This window comes from Talpa occidentalis, unplaced genomic scaffold (genome assembly GCF_014898055.3).
Source record: "Talpa occidentalis isolate TD23 unplaced genomic scaffold, MPIMG_talOcc4v2.1 talOcc4.5, whole genome shotgun sequence".
In the NCBI taxonomy this organism is placed as follows: Eukaryota; Metazoa; Chordata; class Mammalia; order Eulipotyphla; family Talpidae; genus Talpa; species Talpa occidentalis.
The window spans coordinates 110,708,556-110,725,899 of NW_023604861.1; the positions used below are offsets into that span (position 1 = coordinate 110,708,556).

Consider the following 17,344-nt stretch of genomic DNA (forward strand, 5'->3'; position numbering starts at 1 on the left):
TTAATGCTAAGCAAAGACCTGAAGGAGGTTCTAGCTTTCAAAAGATTTGTGCTCACCCTTCCCCCATGGAATCAGGCTTCAAACCTTGATTTAGCAGCAATTTACCCCCTGCGGTTTTTTCAACAGTAATCTCAACTCTGGACCCCACCCTTCTGAAGGTGAAGTCTTGTGTCTTTTTTTAAAGCTCCCTCTGTACTATTATATTGTTCAGAAACTACTGATCTAAAGGCTAAAATTTAAATACATTCAGAAACTGGGCCTCCTGGCCCAAGGGGTTAAGACGCAACCTATGAAGCAATCCGCAACCACTGCAGCATGAATCCCTCCCCCACCAGGGAGCCACCCACAGGGCACAGCAGGCCTCCCCTGACTTGCCCGATGCTCCCCTCAGCAGATATTTCAGTCGATCTGCCTGTTCTGTTCCCCACTCTGTCTCTGGTGAACCCTCTCACCCCCCCCCACACACACCTCTGGCCTGTACCCCAGTTCTTACATGCATAAATAAATATTTAAAAATAAATACATTCAGAAACTAAGTTTAGATCATGAGTCCACATCACCTACAGTTGGAAGTGCTTCTTTTTCTCAACCAGACTCTATGATCATGCAATAAATTCTCCCTTAAACACGTGTTTTTACAACACAACCATGTCCATCTGTCGGGGAATGGTACTTTCCTGCTCTTTGTATAGCAAACTCCTAGTCATTCTCTGGTCCTCAAATGTTTCCTCAGCAAGTCTTGCTCATTCTTCCCAGGAGTAATTAGTTGCGTTATCATCTGTACTCATACCTTATTCATATCTCTATTTTATAGTTATTGCATTAAAACATAAATCTGTTCACCTGTCTCTCTTACTAAAACCGTGGGAAGGAAAGAAGGTATTTGTAGTTCTTCATAGAAAATAATAATGGCTAACGTTCATCAGCATTTATTGACTGTCAGGTATTTTCTTTATTTTGACATGTGTTTACTGTTTAAGCTAAGTATTAGTGTTACAGGGCAGGAAGAGGGGCACCCCAGACCCTGCAAACCTGCCTGTTACATTAGGAATTATTGCTGTTCTTATATTACAATGAGAAAACTGAAAGTTGAATTTGTGAAGAATTTCCTTAAGAGCAGAGGTGTTGGGCCTCCCCGGTGGCGCAGCGGTTGAGCGCTGGGTTGCGAAACTGCCCGTAGCCTCTGCAGCGCCGGTTCGATCCCTGGCTGCTCCTCGGCCACTGGAGGAGGGTCCCACATGGCGCGCAGACCTCTCCTGCCGCCCGCTGCTCCCCTCAGCAGTGTACTTCGGTCCTTCTGCCTGTTCTGCTCCCTTCTCTGGCTCTGGTGAATTCTCTCACCCTCCCGCGCTTCTGACTGTACCCAGTATAAACAAAAACAAACAAACAAATAAATGAATAAATAAATAAAACATGCCTCTATTAAAAAAAAAATTAAAAAAAAAAGAGCAGAGGTGTTATCCGTATCTGCCTTTAAAATTAAAAGAGTAGAGGGGGTGAGGAAAGGAGAGATTGGGGTCAGAATAAGGGGGTTGCAATTGTATGGGGAATATAAAAATTTAAAAAAAAACCCACAAATAAAAAAAAGAAAATAAATAAATAAATATAACTAAAAGAGTAAAAGGAACCCACAACAGGGCCAGATAGCGAAAGGCCTAGTATGCCCTTTTGAGAAAGGGTAGAATTTTTGTTGTATAAGAATGTTATAAGACAAAGAAAGACAAACATCACATGACTTCACTTATATGTGGCACATAAAGAAAATTTAAAAATGAACTAAATAAAACAAAAAAACCTTTTAGACTATTAAGACTGAGTGGTTACCAGAAGGGAAGAATGAAGAGGGGTGGGCAAATTGTGTAAATGGAGTCAATTGTATGGTGAAGGAGAGAATTAGACCTTTAGTGGCGAACATAATGTAATATATACAGGTGTTGATTATATACAGGTGATTATTTTTTAATTTTTTAAATTTTTTTTAAGATTTATTTTTATTTATTATGCATATAAGAACTGGGGTGTAGGCCAGAGGTGTGGGGAATGAGAGGATTCACCAGAAACAGAGCAGGGAGCAGAATAGGTAGATTGACTGAAACACACTGCTGAGGGCAGCAGCAGGAAACACAGGAGAGGTCTGCTGCGCCATATGGAGAGCTCCCAGGCTGGAGACTGAACTCATGCCTCATGCCTCAGTGGCTGGCGATAGCTTGATAGTGCTGAGACTTTAACCCTTGGGCCACCAGGGAGGCCCCTACAGGTGTTGATTTATAATGATGCAAACCTGTAGCCTATGTGTTGTACTTCAATGTTACTTCAATAAAATTTTTGTGTTTTAAGTGCTATGATCAGCTTTAGGCAAATCATTCTGGGAGTAATGTAGAGTTTTACTGAGAGAGGGAATAGTAAGAAGGCCTGTTAAATTTGGCGGCACATTTATTCCTGAGCTAGAATTACAGGGCCTGGTGACCAAAGAGAGAAGGTGACAATGCCATTAACTGATTCTAAGAATATAAGAGGTGAACTAGGTTTGTGAAAGAAGATGATGAGATTGTTCAAGGCTAAGTTAAGTAAAACATAGACAATTCAGTGTTGAGCTCAGGGTGAGAGATAGTAATAGAAATGGTATTTATCATCTAGGCTTAGATGGCAATCAAGGCAAAGAAGTGATGAAATCCTCCAGGAAATCCAAAATTAAGAATACATCTTGGAAACAGTATTTTGGGGTCAGTAGAAGAGGAAAATAACTAGGGGAGACTAATACCAGAGAAGCCAGAGAAAATTTCTATAACCAACATCTTGGGATAGGAAGTAGGGCAATCATGGTGAAAAAGCGTGAAGAAATCAAACGATTACACACTGGGGAAAGAGTCCATTGGAAATTAGTAATTCAGTATTAACTTTAGCAAGAGTAGCTTCAGCAGACCAGAGATAGGACAGAAATCAGAGAACACTAGGTTAAAGTGCCACTAAACTTCAAATTAGCCTTTACTTGCTATGTAAAAAAGTGAATTTGAAGCTGTCAGCAGAGGGCGCTAGAGAGACACTGCAAGAAAAAGGGTATTGTTTTCCTTGCAGTACCGAGGCTTCGCCATCACCTGGTTCTCTTAGCTGGAGTGGCTTCCCTAGCACCCTGATGCTCCAGCAGCAGCTAATAGCTCCCTAGCACCTCACCCACACACCAATTATAGAAGGCAACTTTATAGAGTGCCTTTGGTATGGAATGAGACATCTCCCTATAAACAGCTTTCACCCTAGTACTCTAGAGCAGAGGTCAGCAAACTTTTATGCCAAGGACCACAGTAAATATTTTAGGCTTTGCTAGCCATTCGAGTTTGTCAGAACTACTCAACTTCTGCTGATGTAGTTCAAAACAGCCACACACCTTATATAAATGAGTGTATATGTACTCCAATAAAACCTCTATGGACACTAACATTTTCTCATAATGTTCTTGTATCATGAAATTTTTTTTTCCAACCATTTATAAATGCAAAAACCATTCTTAGCCCTATGCTGTATTGAAACAGGTTCTGGGATAGCCTACCTAGGCTGTAGTTGATGACTCTTGCTCTAGAAGGCATTTCCAGGGCCTCCCTGGTGGTGCAGGTGGTTGAGCGCCGCACTGTGAGGCTATCCGCAGCCTCTGCAGCATGGGTTCGTTCCCGGCCAGTCAGCGAGAATCCCACATGGCGAAGCAGCTCTCTTCTGACTCGCCCACCGCTCCCTCAGCAGTGTATTTCAGTCAGTCTGCCTGTTCTGTTCCCTGCTCTGTCTCTGGTGAATCCTCTCACCCTCCTGCGCATCTGGCCTGTACCCCAGCTCATGTATAAATAAATAAGTCTAAAAAAAAAAAATAGAAGGCATTTCCAGCACGTTCCACAAGGCAAGATTTCAACAAGTTCTGCCAGTGCCCCACCACAGTGACTTCTCTGCTAGTCAGTGAGCAGAGTGCCCTCTCCCACAAGGTCTGCATCTTAGGGTATGGGGAGGGGGGGAGTAGAAAAGGTCTCTTCTTTGGATGTTCCCTTAGCCCTAGGAAATAGTTGCTACTGCTTATATCTGCTAGTCCTATTGTCTTTAAAGAGCCTGGTGTTTTAATACTGTCTGTATTAAATTCTGCTGCAAATTTACCATCTAAGACAGTAACATTTACCTGCTATTATGGGTTAGGATACCAGCATAAATAACTGGGTCTCCAGGTCTCCAGGCTGCAGTGAAGGTATCAGCCAAGGAAACAAGCGCTTCTGGAACTGGGTCCTCTTCCAAATTCACTGGTTGACAGTTCAGTTCCTGGTCATGGGACTTAGATCCTCGGCTCCTAGTCAGCCTATTAGGTGACCTTTCCTCCAAATGGGTTTGTTTTAAGGCTAATAGGAGCATCCCTGCTGTTCCCACCTGTCTCTTACCTTCCGACAAGATTTCAAAAGGCTCACCTAATTGGATCAAGTCCTCTCCGTTATCTCCCTTTTAATTTAAATTATTAGGGATCTTAATTACATCTGCAATTCCACATTAATGGAATTGCCACATTAATGTATCCTTGGGAGTAAGAGGCGAATATATTCATAGGTCACACCCTAGGAGAGGGAAGTACATAGAACATAGACATCAGTGGTAAGAAACTTTGGGGATATACTAGAATTGTGCCAACTAGAGGAGTGATTAAAAGTCATAGATAGGGCCTCCCCGGTGGCGCAGCGGTTGAGCGCTGGGTGCGAGCCGGTTCGATGCTACCGGAGGAGGATCCCACATGGTGCGCAGACCTCTCCTGCCATGCTCCCCTCAGCAGTGTACTTCAGTTCTGCCTGCTCTGCTCCCCGCTCTGGCTCTGGTGAATTCTCATCTTCTGACTGTACCAGTGCATGTAAAACAATAATAAATAAATAAATAAAAACATGCCTCTATAAAAAGTCATAGATAATTGTTTAAATTTAGTTCTTGTTCTTTCATGTTCTTTAAAATTTACTATGAAAGTATTTCAGGATACTCTGATTTCATAGAAAAAGTTTGTACCATACTTTTTATGTAAAATGTTGAAAAACTTGCTTTTCATTCAAGCATACAATTCATAATTCATGGTTCGTAACATTCTCTATTTCTGCTTCAAGGTGTTTGCCAAATGTCAATCTTTGTCTGAAACAAAACCTTAGCTTCAGAGTAGAACTGTTTTCTGTGTAGAAGTTACATGTTATTGATTATACAATTTACACTGAATATACATTAGTTAGCATTCAGAGCATTTCTTAACCTATCATGGATATACTGTGAACTCTGATTCAATGATTCAAACAAAGGAAATTTAGTTTTTGGAATGTTTTATTTCATAGTTCATAAAAAAAGTATATGTACAGTGACTCAAAGTTAATAGGCAGGCGTTAATCACAAATGGATGAAACAGAAGTCTTCAAACTCTACTGTGGAAGCATATTTAATGCACACTATTTAATATCATGCCTAATTTTAGTATGCAAAATTGCATAGTAAAACAAGTTCTGGGTTTTACATCAGATCTACATATATATATAAAATAAGTGTGGACAAATTTTAAGATTAATAAGCAATTTCAAGCTGCTTATATTTAAGTAGAGCGAAGTTTCACTATTAAAAACATATAATGTTAAGCTAAAAAGGCAGATCTTTAAGGGATCTTCTTGTCCCATGCTCACACATTTGTAATGGAGTCCAAATTTCCCTTTTAATAGTTACTCTTCAAATGACAGCAGCTATGCATGGCGGGTCCTATGCATCTCACCCATCTCCTTTATCTGAAATAAGGGAAAAAGAAAAAAATTAAATGCTTTCCAATCTTTTTTTCATTCTGAAAATATTTTATTTTTTTAAAAAAAGATTTATTTTTATTTATTTATGCATACAAAAGCTGGGGTATAGGCCAGAGGTGTGGAGGGTGAGAGAATTCACCAGAGAGTGGGGAGCAGAAAAGGTGGATTTTACTGAAATACATTGCTGAAGGGAGCAGCAGGCAAGACAGGAGAGGTCTGCTGTGCCAAATGGGTTAGCTCCCTGGCCAGGGACTACAGAAGTAGCTATGATAGTTTGATAGCACGAATACTTTAACCCCTGAACCACCAGGGAAGCCCTTACTGAAAATACTTTAAAAATTATTAAAGAGGAAGGCAAGATGACTCTCTTCTACATTTATGACTTCTTTGAATTAAAAAGTTTATTACAAGGAAGCATACCTCTGAATACATAATCTAACTGCTATGTGGATAAGATGGCCAAGGTAACCAGAAATAGCAGGTGACCTTTTAAAAATAATTCAGATTCTTACGAATGCGTACCACGTTTACATCTAGAAGAACCAATTCATTTCCTATTACCACTCTTTTTACAGGTGAGGAAACTGAAGTTCAAAATTAGGTGACTTGTCCCAGGTCACATAATTAATGACAGGTACAACTGAGACAAGATAACTGATACTGCTGACAGACATTTAGGTCTGGGTAAGTGTGGGACCAACACTTTTCAGATTACTTTGCTTAATCCCTAAAATGGGTTTATATTATCCCTATCTTAAGATAAGCAAACATGGAGGCTTAAAAAAGTAAACTTGCCCAGCAAATAAGTGGTCAAACCCAGGTCCTAACCACACTACATTGTCATTTTTACTTTCTTCTGTTATGATTTAGTTCAGGGATACTTCCTGAGACCCATGGTCACCAAACCAAGTAACCCAGATGATTGACTATGGCATGGAAAGAGAATGCTAGAATTTTCTAGTTTGTTTTTTTAAGATTTATTTATATATGCATACAAGAACTGGAGTACAGTCTAGACGTGCGGGGGGTGAGAAGATTCACTAGAGACAGAGTGGGGAGAAGAACAGGTGTATCTACTGAAATACATTGCCGAGGGGAGTATTGGGAGAGATGGGAGAGGTCTGCTACACCATGTGGGTTAGCTCCCTGGCCAGGGATCAAACTCATGCTGCAGTTGCTGCCAACAGCTTCATAGTGCTCAGACTTATCCTCTTTGCGCCACTAGGGAGGGCCTCACAATTTTTTAGTTCTGTTAGGTTTTTTCCCAACATTCTTTTATTTTCTGTGTTATTTAGTAAAATATTAGTAAGCAGCATACATAGTATTACAAATACATATGCAAAATATGGGTATAGTGAAAATGTTATTGATAGGATTTAGAGACAAGTGTGCTCGGATCCAATTCCAAGTGACTAACACATTAACAGTCTCACACTTTCAATCAAACTAGTGTATGTGGCTATTTAGTATGTAAGATTTACAAGGTCATATAGTAATTTTGTTTTTAATGATTATTTCACTGGTGTAGAGACAATATATCAGGTCATGAGTTATACTGAGTTTCTCAGATGTGAGCATCTTAAAGATTCCAATCAATACTGATATTTTGTAAACTAAAAATCAGACTTTCTAACTCCCTATTTTATGAGAGAGAATTCAATATAAAATGGTTTGCTATGTAACTCATACAAGGAAATTTAGGTAACAGCCCCTTGTAAGACTGTTCTTAAAACCCTCAGGACTATACTATGAAGGAATTTCACTGTAATTGAGACCAATGATGTCTAGGAAGGTATAGCAATTATTAGGAGCAAGAGATTAAATGAAGCCTTTTTATTAAGTAGTCCATTTACCTCAGCCTTCTCATATTTTGGTGTTCTATTTCTTCTGGAAATAACCTGAATGAAAGAAAAATGATTACTATTTTAGATGCTACCCAAACAAAAAGCTGTTCTAAATTGCTTTTAATGGGCACAATTCCTACCTGGACAAATTCAATTAAAAAAATCTTTCTATATAGTTTTTCTAAAGTGTCTCTATTAAACTTAAAAAAAAGTGAAACACCAAAAATAAATCGAGAAAACAATGAATAATCTATAATTAAATTCAATAGCATGGTGTGCATTCTTCCACATATATACATTTGTCTCCATACAGGTAAAAATGTATATATACATAAACATGCATATAAATTTGGGGGGGGGGTCTACAAATGGGACATGGAAAATTATTTCCCCTCTTTATTAACATCATAAGATCCTTCCAGATCAAACACTATAAACTCATTCTTTTTATTCATTCATTCTACCTGATGTATACTCAAGTTCTTTCCAAATTTACTCTGACTAGCAATGCTACAATATATAACCTTGACCATACTCTTAAGTACTTTTTTTTCATTTCTACTGGACAATTAGATTTCTATGATCAACTTTCATGTGTTTACTTGCCATGCATTAGTCCTCTTCTGTAAATTGTCTGTCCATACCTGTTGTCATTCTTCCTTCAATTTCTTCATTAATTTGTAATAATTCTTTACATCTATTATGCATAATACCTTTTGTGCATTGTGACTTTCCCCCTAGCCTATCACTGATGTCTTTTACTTTGCAGTATCTTTGCCAGATAAAATGTTTAATTTTAATGAAGTTAAATGTTTACCATTTCCTCAACAGACTCTAGATTTCTTGTCTCTTGCTAGGTTTCCTTTAGCCACAAGGTTGTACCAACATTTCCTAAATTAATTTTGAGGCTTGTTTTGAATTCTACCACTTTTAACTATGATCCAGCTGGAATCTGAACATGGGTGCACTGTCCAATTCCTTACACATTGCCATGCTCCGTGACGTGCCATTCACGCACAGCTGAGCAATATAGGCAGCCCTGTTGGGTGAAATATGAATATAACTTTTGAATTTTCTTCTAGATGGATAAACAAGTGCAGTAATTTCACTAAGCTACATACCCTACATACCCTCAAATATATTTCTGAAATCTGATATATAGGTAAGATCTGCTAATGCTGAAGCTTCCTTACATTTTTAGAATAAACCCTACATCAACAGGTGGCACGTTCATTTGAAGCACAGCTAGATTCAATTTGCTGCTCTTTTACTTAGAATTTTGCCTCATATTTACCACTTCTAACTTTTCTATGCTAATCTTAATTTTGTATTCCGTATTTTCATTTCATTGAACAATTTGGAAGTTCAGGTAGTTTCCACTAATTTTGATACGAGTTTGTTAAACTACTTCTAGTAAGAAGAAATGATGAATATTTGCTGCTTGAGGAAACCCACTAAGAGACCTGTGAGGTACTAAGTTTTTTTCCAGAATGGTATTCTTTCTTGTTTTGTGACTGTTCTATAAAAAGGCACCAGATGCAATAGATTCATTCATGATAGAGAATTGTTAAAAAAAGATTTAGTTTCATCAATGTGTTTTGAAATGTGGATACAGACTTTTCATACCATCACCTTATCTTTAAATGAAATTTTACTTGCTCTATACTCACCAGCACAACAATTCCTGCAATAACTGCTACAGTCACAACTACAATGACAGCAATAATACCAGCCTGTAGACCCTGCATTGTGAATTCTGGTGGTTTTTCATCTATATAGTAAATGAAAGCTTTACTAGCATCCAGATCTAGTTGTTCTCCATTTACTTTTAGGTCCAATTTTTTGGAAAGGAACAAAGATTCATCTTTAACCTGTATTGAGAAGAAGAAATGTAATTTAAAATATGCAAGAAGACCAAGCACAGCCACATATAATTACACACCAATTACAGACCAAAACAACTGTTGGCCAAGAATCTTTAAGGTTTAGTGATAACAAGCTCATACATTAAAACTTTAAAAGAAACTTCATTAATAGGAAAATTTCAAGCATATACTAAAGTATAAAGAAAAGCATAATGAAGCCTGTATGCCTTTCACCCAAATTATAATCGCATCTTATTTTAGCTATTCTTCTATCCCTTCTCCCCTTAGCTGTCCCCAAGCCAGAATTCCAGATATCATCAGGAAATAGCTCACTGTATTAACATCTAAATGAAATATCTTAATCATTCCGGTTATACAGCTTTTTTCTTTTATAGTTTCTTGTTCATGGTAGTTATAACAGGATACGGTCATAAAAACTAAGCAACTACCAAGGAGGTAACTAAGCATCTAAGATTTAGACAGATCAACTTGATAAAAAGGATAAACAGAGCAAGAAAGGTATTTAAGGAAGATGCATGTGAACAAGAGAGAACAAAATTATAGCACTGAACTACTTGGAGAGTATGGTTGATCTGCAGGAGAAATACATGATGAAAAACTTTGAGCTGACTGATGCATGATACATTTCTAAAAGGAGAAACAAAATGAAACCACTCACATCTTTTTCAATGTAATAAGCCACATCAACGATATCCACCTCACCATGAGTTTTTTGAGAAGCATTTTGCATCAGGTCAATAGTGATAACATCATTCTCATACTTGGAGAAAAACAGAATAATACAAATTAGTACCATAACCAAAGGTATCTGAAAATATCATTAGCCTGTAATCACAATATTCCGTGTATAACTGAGTTTATCATTAATAATTTAATAAATCTTTGGGAGGTCTTTAAATCTATCCAAGGAAATTAAGACAGCAATGTAAATGATGATAATTATAATGCATATTTTCTCTTCAAAAGACAATTTTCTCTTGAAACATTTTAAAAGATATTAATGTATCTTATTTGGCTAGAACTACTTTAAAACTAAAATGCTAAAGAAAATGCGCTATACATTTACCATATTCTCAATTTTAGAGAGCAAATAAGTATTTTCTGGGCCTCCCTGGTAGCGCAAGGGGTTAAGATGCAATCTATGAAGCTATCCACAGACACTGCAGCAAGAGTTCAATCCCCAACCAGGGAGCTACCCATATGGCGCAGCAGACCTCTCCTGACTTGCCTGCTGCTCCCCTCAGCAGTTTACTTCCATTGATCTGCCTGTTCTGTTCCCCACTCTGTCTCTGGTGAATCCTCTCACCCCCCACACCTCTGGCCTATACCCCAGCTTTTATATGCATAAATAAATAAACCTTAAAAAAAGTGTTCCCAAACACACACACACACACAAATTAAGTATTTTCCTTCCAAAAAGTCTTTTTAAAAAAATGACATTGGGGCCTCCCCTGGTGGTGTAGCGGTTGAGCGCTGGGCTGCGAAGCTGCCCGCAGCCTCTGCAGCACCGGTTCATTCCCTGGCTACTGGTGAGGGTCCCACCAAAAAAAAAAAATATATATATATATATATGACATTGGTTTTAATTTGGAAGCATTTGAGAATAAACTCATATTCCTGACTCTGACTTGAACGAATTCAATCACACTATTAAGCATTTTCCAGCTAGAGTTCAAAGAGTTCAGGAAGGGCTAACTAACTGGTATAGAACTAGCTCCTTAAGCCAGAAGCTAGGAAGCAAGCTAAAACAAATACATGGAATCACAGAGAGCACTTCTCCAGAGCAAGAAGACTAGCATGTTTTAGGGATACTGAGAGAAAAGACATTTTCTTTAAGCGTAAACAGATTTTCAAAGGTCATGGAAGGAAAACAGCAACAGGGAATTTGTATAAGTGCCCAAGACTGTTAGTCAAATGCAGTTTAACCACTACCAGAAAAAGCATACCCAGACCATATTGACCCATCAACTTGCTGCTAAATCTTATTACTAAAAAAAGAAAAAAAATCTTACCTCAATATTTGTGATATATTTTTGATCCAGTTGATAACGAGTTGAGATTACCTCCTTGAATGCACTGTAAATAATTAAAAATCCGTATTTAAAAAAAAAAAGAGTACCTCACAACATTAAGAAACAAGGTCGAACTGTCATTAACCACACTTACCTAAAATTGTATGTCATTTTGCAACTATCATGATAATAATTGAGTACTCATCCACTGATGCTAAAAATTGAGTTCCAGTTTTACTAGAAACAGGATGTTTACAGTATCCAAGTATTTGCCCATGGATTATATTGATCACAAAGAGGAAATGCAAGTTTACATTGGAGAAACCTGAACGCCATCACCTTAACCAGTTAGCATCACTAGTAAAGGGACAAGCTGCCATCATGTGCCTCCTGATGTAAAGTGCCCAGAACACAAGATCACCGAAGTAGTTTTTCTGGCAAAAATGCATAACCTGTATTTTATTAGATGTCAGACAAATCCACATTTGAGGGATACTCTATAAATCAACTTGTCTACACTCTTCAATATCAGCGATGTCATGAAAAACAAAGGCAAAGACCATGTTCCATATTAACAGAGACTAAGCCATGATGACTTCTAAATGCAGTATATGGGTCCCTGGGTCAGTGGGGGAAAAGTTGCTACAAAGGACAACATTGGGAAAGTTGGCACAATTTGGTATATGATTCAATTCCCAGGCAGCAATCCCACTGCCCACCTGTGACTATGCAGGTGCCTTTTTTCACCAACTCTATCCCTCTGCAGTGCAGCAGCCTTCCTGCCTGCCTGTGACCTGTCAAGGCCGCCTGCCTGCAACCATGCAGGCCTCTCTTAGCAAACCTGTCCCTTCTGGGGCAGCTCTTCCTGCCCGCTTGGGTCTATGCAAGTGTCTTTAACTATTTTATCCCCTCCCTAATAAAGCTGCTCTTTAAATATAAAAAAAAATTCAATTTCCATAATTTGATAACTGCACTGATTATGAAAAAGTATTATCTTTTGTTCCCAGGAAGAGACACTAAAATATTTATGTATGAATGGGCATGATATCTACAACTTGCTTTTAAATGGTTCTGGGAAGCAAAATATTTATGTGTATTTAGAAAGTACACACATATACTCAGCACATATTTACATATAAAAGGAAAATGGAGGAAATGTTTATTGGTGACTGAGTGAAGGGTACTATAAGAATCTATACTATTCTTGAAACTACTTCAAAATAAGGTTAAAAACACAGTATTTTGGCCTCCCCGGTGGCGCAGCGGTTGAGCACTGGGTTGGGAAGCTGCCGGCAGTCTCTGCAGCGCCGGTTCAATCCCCGGCTGCTCCCGGCCTCGGGAGGAGGGTCCCGCATGGCGCGCAGACCTCTCCTGCCGCCCGCTGCTCCCCTCAGCAGTGTACTTCAGTCCTTCTGCCTGCTCTGCTCCCCGCTCTGGCTCTGGTGAGTTCTCTCTCCCTCCCGCACTTCTGACTGTACCCAGTGCTTGTATGTATCAATCAATCAATCAATAAATAAATCTTTAAAAAAAAAAAAAAAACACAGTATTTTTTTCAGAAATACATGAAAAAGCATTGAGAGTTTAGTTTTCTAATAGTACAGAAAGGGAGATTTGTGCAAATATTCAACAGCACTTACGTCCTCAAACTTTCTAGATCAAAGGGTTTTTCTCTTGCTTTGTGTTTTAATTCAATCATGATCCAGCTGTAAAGTAAAAAGACAGTATTGACTATAACAACTCAGTTTATATTATTTTCCTAAAGGGTTAATGCTAAAATTTCCAAAATTATGAATTACAATAGAGGTAACAGAAAAAGGATTTATACATTAGATGTGCCCTTAATTTCTTTCTTGGCCCTCACACAGCTTTCATGAGGGACTTTTACAGGAGGGAACACCCATTCTAACATTGACCCTCCAGGTACAACACACAAGGTCATGTAAAGTTAAGGATTAGCTGATTATATTGGGCCATATTCTAGAGAAAAGACAAAAATGGTACTGAAATAAAGAAAGTGACCCTGAGGCTCCCAAGGAAAGATGTGGGGGAATGCCTGGTTTGTCTTCAGATCTTTACAGTTTCTAGTCCCTGCCAATAAAATCTTTTTGCTTAAGCTAGTTTGAGTCTGTTTGTTCCTTTTCATTACATAATCTGCAAGACAACCATTTTGCACTTTAATACATGAGGCAAATAAATAAATAGCTTAAATTATTCATATTCATTTAACGTTAACCCAACTTTAAGTGCAATTACACGAATCTGAAAAAGCATAAAAGGCAGCCCAACTCACAAGGTTCTCACAGTTTCAGAGCAGATTATTTCACTGTCCTTATCGGTTCTTCTGACTCCGGCAGTGTTCACACACCAGCAGGTGGAGGTGCCATTGCACTGCTTGGCTTTAAAGAGCCCTTTGTCATCACAGTCAGGGTCATAGAGCCCGTCGTTATTCTGGATAGCTCCCTCAGGTTTCACTCTCCTCCCAGACTTTGAGCCAGTCATTTCTGCCTTCATCACCAAACATTTGGCAGCCACTAGAAAGGAAGCTTAATGTCAAACTGAAAAACCACTGCAGTTTTGTGTTTAAGGAAAAAAATTTTCCTTAACTCTGAACTCCTAGGTCCAAAGATTATTGAAGACTTGCATGTTTTCACACTCACTTTCTAAAGATAAAAAACTTCAGATATGACATCATTCCAGCAAAATAACATGCTTCAGATATGATCCAATAAAACACTTCCCAACTTAAGACATATCCATTAGAGGAGTATAAGTCAAAATGAAGTTTAAAGACAAAGAAGATATCCTACTCACGTTTTGAGCAGATGACGGTAGTTTGTGAACCAATTGAAGTACACTGGCATTCATTCCCGATCTTAGTGCAGTTTGTAGTCAGTTTATAGTTTTCACAGTTACAATCTAGAGGGGGGGGGGAAATCCCCTTTAAAATGTGGATCATGGGTCTCCCCCGTGGTGCAGCAATTGAGCCCTGGGCTGTGAAGCTGCCCGCAGCCTCTACAGCACTGGTTCGATCCTCGATCCCGGCTGCTCCGGGCCACCAGAGGAGGATCCCAAATGGCGAGCAGATCTCTCCTGCTGCCCACTGCTCCCCTCAGCAGTGTGCTTCGTTAGTCTGCCCGTTCTGCTCCCCACTCTGGCTCTGGTGAATTCTTTCACCCTCCTGTGCTTCTGACTGTACCCAGTGCTTGTATAAATAAATAAATAAAAGCTAAAAAAATAAAATAAAATGTGGATCACTCTCAACTCTAGTGTCCCAGCTACATTATGTTCCGATAAAAATGCCAAAGAAGAAAAGCTTTAAAAAGTAGTCCTGAAATGTTTTGTTTTTCATATGTACTTTGAGTGGTTGGCACTATGCTAAATATATATACTGCATAGACATAGTCTAATTTAGATTTTTTTTTTATTTTTATATAAGAACCGGGGTACAGGCCAGATGTGCGGGAGAGTGAGAGGATTCACCAGAGACAGAGCAGGGAGCAAAAGAGGCAGACTTATGAAATACACTGCTGAGGGGAGCAGCGGGCGAGACAGGAGAGGTCTGCCACGCCATGTGGGATTCCTGCCAGCCAGCTGGGATCCAACCTGTGCTACAGAGGCCGAGGACAGCCTCACAGTGCAGCACTCAACTGCCTGCACCAACAGGGGAGGCCCAACATAGTCTAATTTACAGGAATTCTTGTTTTGAGTTTTTAATATAGCCCTCCAAACATCTTTTTTTAATTGAAGTGCCTTATAATATTATATAAGTTGATGTGTGCATCACTGAAAATCAATATGTATTTACACTACATTAAACTCACCTCAAATAGTTCAAGTCTATCCTTCACCACACAATTGCTTCCTTTGTCTTGATTCCTCACCAAGTTTTTCCTTCCCTCTTGGGTAACCACTGGGTCTTACAGTCCAAAGGTTTATTTAGTTTACTACTTCCAAATATGGCTTTATGATCTTCCCAGTATCAGCTCCTTTCTTCCTTCTAAATAAACCTGTGTCTGTCAGTCACTGACTTTTTCCAAAAATCAACAATTCCAGTTCTAGGATCTGTAAATAACTTACAATCCAACACTTGTCCCACCTCATTTTTAAAAATAACACAAGCTTGCTTTGGGACTTAATAAGAACTTATCCAACCTTTGGACTATTTTGTATCCCAGAAAAATTATACTTTATACCCTAGAAAAATTATAATTCAGCTGGAGAGGGGGGAACCCTCTGTATGTGGATTTTCTAGCTAAATTAAACCCTAACACCCAATTTTGAAAGTGATACTAACTAGCCCTTGCCATTGATGTTAATAGTGACATCTCAGAATGTCGTCATTTTAACTTCAAATTGGAAAGTTCATCTAACTCCATCTGTGTAGCTACCAGAGTGTAATCATTCAAAACTTGTATGACAAGCCAAAGAATTTTCATATTGAGCCGTCAAACCCCAAGTAAGCTTTTAATTTTCCCCGTTTAAATGATAATCAATATGAACCACCAATTAATTTGCCCAGCAAATTACATTTCTCCTATAGCAGCTGTCCTCAGGAGTTAAAACCGTACGCAGCATTACACTACATTAGCAAAAGCACATTTTTTCATGCGCAAACGATTTGAAACTTAAAAAGACTTTCTGAACATAGCTCATAGCATCTAACATTACTTTAAAGCAATTAACGAGTAAGATTTTAGCCTCAGACTGAAGCTAGGGTTGACTAAACTGCATTTATTTTAAACGGTAATGAATTAGACCATAACCTCTGGGTGGAAATTTAAAGGCTTTTCCAGAATGTTCTGGGCAATTGCAATTTCGCTTCCAGCCACCATTTTACAAATAAATCAACAGGTAGCAGCCAAGATGTTCGTTCCAGGGTACGAAAAACTGGATCAAACTGTATATACAACATTTGGATAATGGTGCAACCTTCCACACTACAGACTGCTCTGTCACCATCTAAATCGTGGTTTTGAAGGAGAAGGGGAATGGAAAACTCTGGATGCTATGGGGGGGAGGGGAGGAAGACCATCAAGACACACATCTCCGCGGTTAGATTTAGCGTACTCAACTGTAAATTATGGGATTTTCTTGAAGTGGTAGGAATTACAGGTTTTTTGCTTTTTATGGTTACCGGTTTTTCTGGGTTCCCTACAATAAACCTGGCATTACTAATACGAACCCTAGAAAAGGGCAACAAGCACACGCCTAGCAAAGCCCAGAAGGACTTTCTCCCGCCAGCAGGTGCACAGCGGCCTCTGGGCGGCTTCGTGTCCCCGCCGAGACCCACATCCGGGGCCCGCGGAGGTGCGGGGAGGGGCGGGCGGGCAGGTAGCAGTTCGCCGAGGCCCCCGAGCCCTCCGGCCGCGCCCCGAGCCCCCGCGCGCGCCGGCCCGCGGTGGTGGGCGCGCCCCGGCGGGAGGCGCGGGCAGGGCGCCCCTGGGGCCGTCCCGAGCCCTCCTCCCCGCTTGGGGGCCGAAGGATCCCCCGGACCTGGCCGCGCGGCCCCCCAGCCCCTCCTACCCCGGCGCGGTCGCCTCCCCGAAGCGCTCAGAGCCACAAAGCGCGGCTGCTCCCCCGGCGCGCGCCCGCCCCGCGCCGTCCAGGCTCCAGGCCGAGAAGCGGCCGCCGGCGCCGCCCCCCACCCCGTTCCCGTCTCGGACGCCGAAAGCCGCCCCCCAGGCCCGCCCCACGCCCCCCACTCCGCTCCCACCGTTCTGAGCCGCCGCCGTCAGCGCCGTGAGCAGGAGGCCGAGCGCGAGGGCCTGGGGGCGCGCCATGCTGCGGAGCCGGGGAGAGCGCGCGCGCGGGCCGGGGCGCGG

General features: G+C 40.2%; 1 protein-coding gene across 1 annotated transcript; it reads right to left on the bottom strand.

The window, feature by feature from the left end:
- Nucleotides 1–5,308: 5,308 nt before the first annotated feature.
- EPCAM (epithelial cell adhesion molecule) lies at nucleotides 5,309–17,305 on the bottom strand. Its single transcript, XM_037528099.2, has 9 exons — nucleotides 17,236–17,305; nucleotides 14,334–14,438; nucleotides 13,813–14,053; nucleotides 13,160–13,225; nucleotides 11,523–11,586; nucleotides 10,169–10,270; nucleotides 9,295–9,495; nucleotides 7,634–7,678; nucleotides 5,309–5,765 (listed from the first exon to the last, which is right to left on the bottom strand). The coding sequence occupies exons 1-9, from the start codon at nucleotides 17,300–17,302 to the stop codon at nucleotides 5,724–5,726; spliced, it is 933 nt and encodes a 310-aa protein (XP_037383996.1). The 5' UTR covers nucleotides 17,303–17,305; the 3' UTR covers nucleotides 5,309–5,723.
- Between the last annotated feature and the right edge of the window lie 39 nt (nucleotides 17,306–17,344).